Below are 7,462 nucleotides of genomic sequence, written 5' to 3'. Positions count from 1 at the left end.
ATTTAAAATCTTGTACATTTCCGGATTTTTGTCGGGGCTGTGTAGGTTTTAGTTGAGTACGATCGCCATCTGCTGGATATTGATATATACTTTTATCCCGGGTTCAGGGGAGGACACCCTTGTTGCCAACACATAGGATTAACCTACATAACAGTAAAACAATATTTGGTCATCGACATGGCACTATAACAGTAATAGGCGATAAGATTGATGAAACATTTTATTCTAATCTGTTAATGGTTTACTCTGAGGTCAGGTCCTCTATTTCTATATCCCCACATAAAACAGGCCTAGTTCAAAATGCATCTAGCCCACTATCATTTAGCATATCTATTTGCCTTTGAAGCGCGGCCCCATTCATTATGGCAATTTCCACAACCCATTCCGTCAATAACGTATGGCATTTGCAGTTGTTGCTGCGATTATGATCGAACATGGAATCTAAATCTACTAATTGTTACATTAAATAAGATAGGCCTAAAATATATTTTCATTAATCGCAAATAGGCAACCGGTGGTGTCCTGTGTCCTGGCTCGGATTCACGGCTGGGCGACTTTATTGTTGAAAAAACAACAAATGTGTCCAAATGACTTCACAAAGGATATTGTTTACAGTTGCTGGGGAAACAAGTAGCATACACACCGCCAGGTACATTTTCTTGGCGGCGTTAGCTCAGTCAAGGTTCAGCTAACCACTGTAGGCTATTTCACAGACAGTTGTTGATTTTGAAGAAGGTGCGAAATAAAGCCCCTTTTTCTTAAGAAAGGGTGTCAATTTCAGGTAGGCTATTTCTTTTTTAACGGTGCGGTCAATGTTGCAGGTGTGCTGCTGATAATGAGAGACGTTCGTAGGTGTTTAATGCGACCAATATGTGAACCTGTTTCCCTTTTCTCTTTGTTGCATATATTCATTGAATAGGGACAATTATTGTGTTACCAGTGCTGAGAATGCCACAATTCAATTTAACACTAGCTATTGTTGGCCCAATTTGTTACAGATTTAATGGTTTGATTAAATTAGATAAGAAATAGCTGCAGCTAGGCCTGTTATTGTAAAGGAGCAGAATTGCTCAAATTACAGAGAACTAAATCACCATATAACCACACCATACTGCATTAGGCCTTATGCAGTATATCTACTGTATATGACCCAGTGATATGTATAAATGTAACCCACAGGTACAACACAAAACCATGGCCACTATGCAGCAAAATGGTGTGTTGTGTGTATACTGATGTCAGCTGCAGTGTACACCATTTCTCCAATACCTCACTGGTTATGCAAAGCATTTTGTTCTCAGAACCTGTCACGGTTAATGCATGTGGGAAAAGCAAGCATTGTCCATGCTACTCACCTCACTAAATGTATGCATAGACACTAGCAGGTGTTTGGGGTATATGTATTATTGCATGATGAAGTAGGCCTAATATCTCCACTCAGATGGCAGACCCAGGAACAGCAGACAAGGTGCTCATAACAGAGACTGATGATTTCTCTTCACGTTCTAAGCCATCCTATATGGACCCCTATGAGCGCTCTGTAAAATACATGGAAAGTCATAACATTCTTCAGATCTTTCAGGTGAGAAAAATTCCAAATTCTTCTTCGGTGAAACAAAAATTGTCTATGGTCATACAATGTCTCCAGTTGAAAGACCTCATCGTCCAGATTGTTATCATGACTTTGTTTGTGTTACTTTCCTACAGGAGATAATCGAGAACCTGGTTTTTGACAGGCCAGAGGATCCCCTTCAGTTCATGTTAGAACAGGTTAGATGATATTAGAACAGTAGAGTCTGGTGGAGATAGAAATCCTTGTAATGCATGGAATGGTATCAAACATGTTTGTGTGTTAGCCCCAACCCTAATTGTAGCTCCATCCCTAATTCTAGCTCCAACCCTAACCGTAGCTCCAACACTAACCCTAACCCCAGCTCCAACCCTAATTCTAGCTCCAGCCCTAACCCAAGTCCAGCCCTTAACCTACAGTAACTGCAAACCTAACCCTAGCTCCAACCCTAACCCAAGCCCTAACCCTAACTCCAACCCTTACCCTAGCCCCAACACTAACCCTAGCCCCAACACTAACCCTAGCCCCAACACTAACCCTAGCTCCAGTCCTAATCCTAGCTCCAACCTTTACCTTAGCTCCAGCCCTAGCTCTAACCCTTACCCTAGCTGCAACCCTAACCCTAGCTCCAGCCCTAACCCTAGCTGCAGCTCCAGCCCTAATTCCAACACTAACCCAAGCCCTAAACCTAACTCCAACCCGAACTAGCTCCAGCCCTAACCCAAGCCCTAACCCTAGCTCCAGCTCTAACCCAAACCCTGACTCCAACCCTAACTCTAGCTCCAGCCCTAACCCTAGCCCCAGCCCTACCTCTAGCTCCAGCCCTAATCCTAACTCCAACCCTAACCCTAGCTCCAGCCCTAACCCTAGTCCGAACCCTAACTCTAGCTCCAGCTCTAACCCTAACTCAAACTCTCTGTTTTTGTTTTTGTTCAGGTGCAAATGAAGATCCGAAACAGAGAAGAGTCAAGTAGTAAAGCAGAGAAAGGAGAGTAGTCGACTGTTCTACTGCATACTTCGAAAGACAAGTCGATTATGAGTAAACTGTAATTCAATTCAGTTCAGTGGCAACTTACCTTTATATTAGATAGTAGTAGTAGAAGGAAAACACTTTATTATCCCTCATGGGATAATTGTTTTTGCAACGATTCATAAAAACATCAAGAGACATTGACTCACAGGACATAATACACAAAATATACGAAAAACATTCAGTCATTCAGATATGAATATTCATACAGTACTGCAACAGCTGTTACTATGTGATAGGTCTACTACTGTTTACATTTTACCTCTTTAACATTGAGTTGGTTCCTTGCTAGTAAGGTTTCCATTACCCAAAGAGATTTGGACGAAAGAGTCCTCAGCATGGCTCTTACGTCATACTGTAGGCCTCTATTGCCAAATTGTGTTGCTCCCAACTATCAGTCAGATAACACTGCATGAGTCAGCTCTTACTCTGGTTTTTGAAGTATTCAGTGCCTTATCAAAGTTATATATAATAGCTTTATTGGGATAGAGACAGTACAGGAAGGATGGGAGAGAGAGGAGGGATGACATGCAAGATATGTCGAGGGTCGGAATCGAACCAGGAACCTTACGATTATGTGGTATGCGCATTAGCGTGCTACGCTATTTACTATGGTTATAATAAGCAACATGACTCAGCCACCCTGTTATTACACAGGCTTCAATAAAATGTTCAGTCTTAAAGGTAAAGAATAAATATTACACAATGTCTGTTCTATGGTGCCTTGGGTCACTGTTGTTTGCGATGAGAAGGGATTGTTTTGCTTTTTCAATACACATTCCAAACTGACCTAACAGGTTCTTACAATATCATGTTACTTCAATGAAAGACTAGCGTTGGGGAACGGTCAGTCTTTATCTGCATGTAGAGGTAACCCACAGACCAATTCACATTTACCAAGGTAAGCTACATTAGATCTTTGATTTTTCATTTACTACACAGATGGCATGTATTTGTAAGATTTCAATGTTACAGCGTTAAGCCGTTTTTTACATTAAGCCTTTTACAACATCCCATTTCAATGACCGTGGTCTTTCACTTGAAGGTCATTACATAAGGGAAATCTCTGTGTTTATATCAACTTTACCGTAGCTGTTAGTTATATTCATCATAATATACAGTAATGGGCTTGCATAACTTGCATAACTTGTAATTTGAGTTTCCTTTGTTTTTATGTCTTATTTGACAACACAAGTTCCCTACAAACCCTGTGACACAAGCAGGATCATGGGCTTGTTCTTTTGTGTCACTTGTTGTCCCTGTAAGATTTATGATTCAAAGGTTATTGATTGGCACTGATATTTTGTTTTATTTCTATTTTCATTTTGTTACACTGTACTACGAGGTTTTTAGCTGTCTCACAGATTGCCCTGGGAACAACAGCTTTCAACTTGATACCGTGTCATTTTGATCTGTACCTGTATTTACAGGACATGGCGTTACACAACACATTTTTGGTCTGGTTTGAGCTTGCAATTTAATAATACATGAGGCAGTTAATCCTTGCAAGACTGTGGGTTTACTTAGTAAATTAAATTGTTGTTACTGTAACTGACTCTAACTGTAATTGACAGCATTGTCTATGGCATCACCATCATGGTATTGATAGTTTAGTTTAGTTTAGTTTAGTTTAGTTTAGTTTAGTTTAGTTTAGTTTAGTTTAGAGCTGTACTATTCAGTAGGCACAAATGTATTGCATTTATATTAATTTGTGTATTTCATTTGGATTCAGAGGACAAACATGACCCCTGATTTTGACACCAAAGATTGCTGCTTTAGAGCACTTCTCATCTGGGGCAACCTTGTGACTGCGGTATGTTTCCTCATATGAAATAAAGCTGCTATTAGATACAGATCCAGCACACTACTGTAGATTTGTCTTGACAATCCCCCTCTCTCTGTTTTCAGTGCTGTGGGATTGCATTGATGGCCATGTGTATCTTCTTCATATCCGACCGTGAGGGATTGTATATCTTGGTGTATGCCACAGGAAATGACTCTATCTGGAGAGGAGCCTGGATAGGCCTCTTTACTGGGTTTGCCCTTTTCTGCACGTCTGTGTTTGGGATGCGTGCCATTGCTGTGTCCAAAAAAAATATCATACTGGCTGTGAGTTGTTCTGACATATCCATCCTCACACTTCAAAGAAAAAACCTCCTGTGCATGAATGCTTATGTTCTATTCTTAAGAATAACAATTAAATAATTAGGACAAAAAAACATCCAAGGCTTTGATCCTCCGGAACCTCTTCTGTTTGTACAGGTTTACTAGAAACAATTACGTGACTGACATGTTTGGTTTTCATGTCCTTCTCCTAGTACATCATTCTGATGGTGATCATATATGCATTTGAGGTGGCATCAGCTATCACAGCTGCGACACACAAAGACTGGGTAAATCATTCAGTTTGATAGATGGTTCTTGTAATTTCTAGCAAATATGGATATTGTCTGATCTTATCATCCTTTGCATATTCTCAGTTTTTGTCAGGATAAATATCAAGATATTGTGTCTAGATATAGTGTCTAGTGATCTTTTGGTGTTTGGTGTGTCTACTCTCCCCCAGTTTGTCCCCAACCTCTTCCTGAAGCAAATGCTACAAAACTATAACAAACCATTGCCAGATGATCTGCCCAGCACCCAGGACCAGATTTATGTAATTAAAGGGATAACAGACACATGGAACCGGGTCATGATTGAGGTACTTAATCTTGTGATAACTTACTGTAAGCCTACACATCTCCTACCCCAGGAACCCCATCGTGCTCTGATATACCAGCAGACATCAGTACTCTAGCTTAAAATCATTTATTATTATAATGAAGAACATCACTTAACACCTGAAGTGTCGTAGTAAACCAGATCACTCCTCTTGCAGTCTAAGTGCTGTGGAGTGCATGGGCCAGAGGACTGGGTGAAGTATGACTCCTTCTTCAGGCAGCAAAACACCGATGCTGATTACCCCTGGCCCAGGCAGTGCTGTCAGCAGGACGTTATGGGAGGCATCATCCATGTAGAGGCCTGCAAGATTGGGGTTGGACCATTCCTGCATGCACAGGTAATTTCCTCACAATGAGTTGTGTCCTTTATCTCGTGTTTCCCAATTCAGTGTCTCACTACTCTCATTAATGTAATGGAGAGTATTTAGAGTATTTTTGAATGTCTGTAATTTTACTTTTACTTGAGTATGTTTTGAATAAGGTATTCTGTTTCTTTACTTTTTTTTAAATCATCCATTATATAATATTCATATTATAATGCTATTCATAGCAGGATAATACCAGTGTTTGCCACCCTAGTAGTGGTGCCAAAACTGTACTCATACCAGAAATGAGAGCTTTTGGTAAAACTCATCAATGTTTATGTTACTATTGTACATATTTCAGCGAAATATGAATGAAATGTTGATGGCTAAATTGAGAAGTTTTTTTTCATGGAAGAGAGGCTTTGTATAAAATTGTACTGTGTTCTGATATACCATACAATCTCTCTTTTAGGGGTGTTATGATTACATAGCTGGACCTTTGATCAGACACGGCTTTGGAGTCTCTTGGTTTGGATTTGCCATATTGTGTTGGACAGTGAGTACAGTAACAGTTACATTCAGCATCCTCAGCAGGTTTGAATTATAGTGGGTTTTGCAGGGGGGCTAAGCACCCCTATAACAAATCAGGCCCCCCCCCCCTATAAGAATTAAAATATAGTGTGTGCCCCTCCTAAAAAGTCAAAATGATCTATATTGGGCGCCCCTACAGACATTGGGCATCCCCAAGAGTTAATGTGTAATTCAAAACTTGATCCTCAGTGCATGACTCCATTATCAACTTCCAGAAAATTACATCTTGGGTGTCTGAATGTGATCGCAAGTGACAGTATTTCTAAAACCGAGCAGAGAATTCAATTTCCGCTGTGCATGGACAACATTGTTTGAGATAATGTCAGTTTTCAACTTTGCTTTAATGTAATTTCAGACCACTATGGCACAATTATACAACAGCTGAAAATAGCAACATGTTTGGATCAATTATTTCCCTTGTTTGTTTTCTTCTAGTTCTTTGTGATTTTGGGAGCGATTTATCACTACAAGCAGTTGGATTACTGAAGATCAACAAGTCAAGCCTCTGAAAACATTTATGTAAAATTGCATTAACTACAGTATATGATAATCATAATTGTTCAGTATATCAATGATATCCAGATCATCTGTCTTTGACCCTTTGGTTACATTTTCATCATTTTGTGCAAGTATGGGAGCAAATCTTTACAAATTACACTGTAAGTGTATTTTTAATGTTCATATCGTACAATGAATATACATAATGTGTCCAGTTTTGGTCATTACAACATTTTACAGGTTACAAGTGTAGCATTATGTCAACACAGCTGCAAACAACCCACAGTATCCCTATTCCGATATCTGTTTAACCCTTTAATGCATCTGTAGCATAGTTTACATGTACGAGTCATCTCTATTGCAAACTAGACTTGTATCATATACCATTACAAGTGCCAGTAGATCATTTTGTCTCACTTTCTTTTCACTATCACTCAACTGTTTCTCTATGTAAATCATGGCTTATAAAACAATCAAAACAGACACTTTGGTTATCTCTGTCATTTGTCATCCTCTAAATTAGGAAAACCATGTTCTGACTTTACCAAAATACTACTTCATAGACCAATAAAAAGTGCACAATGATTCTGCCAGTTCGAACAAATCCCTCTCAAAAAGTGAAAAAAAACATTACATAATACTGAATTGGTGAGGTTAGAAATTACGTCTGGCTATTAGAATGGAAGCCATTATACAGTATGATACAAAATGAAATATGAAGGAATTACAGAAAGAATTGGTAGAGCCA

The 7,462-nt window shown here is 39.3% G+C and overlaps 1 protein-coding gene across 1 annotated transcript; it reads left to right on the top strand.

Moving 5' to 3' along the window:
- The first annotated feature begins 3,421 nt into the window (after nt 1-3,421).
- LOC310801106 (uroplakin-1b-like) lies at nt 3,422-7,197 on the top strand. The gene is made up of 8 exons (XM_083665096.1): nt 3,422-3,501; nt 4,333-4,413; nt 4,509-4,709; nt 4,919-4,993; nt 5,167-5,301; nt 5,479-5,658; nt 6,098-6,181; nt 6,652-7,197. The coding sequence occupies exons 2-8, from the start codon at nt 4,342-4,344 to the stop codon at nt 6,700-6,702; spliced, it is 798 nt and encodes a 265-aa protein (XP_083521222.1). The 5' UTR covers nt 3,422-3,501; nt 4,333-4,341; the 3' UTR covers nt 6,703-7,197.
- Nucleotides 7,198-7,462: the final 265 nt, after the last annotated feature.

This window comes from Argentina silus, assembly GCF_951799395.1.
Source record: "Argentina silus genome assembly, chromosome: 2".
NCBI classification, from domain to species: Eukaryota; Metazoa; Chordata; class Actinopteri; order Argentiniformes; family Argentinidae; genus Argentina; species Argentina silus.
This window is presented reverse-complemented; position numbering and strand designations above follow the sequence as displayed.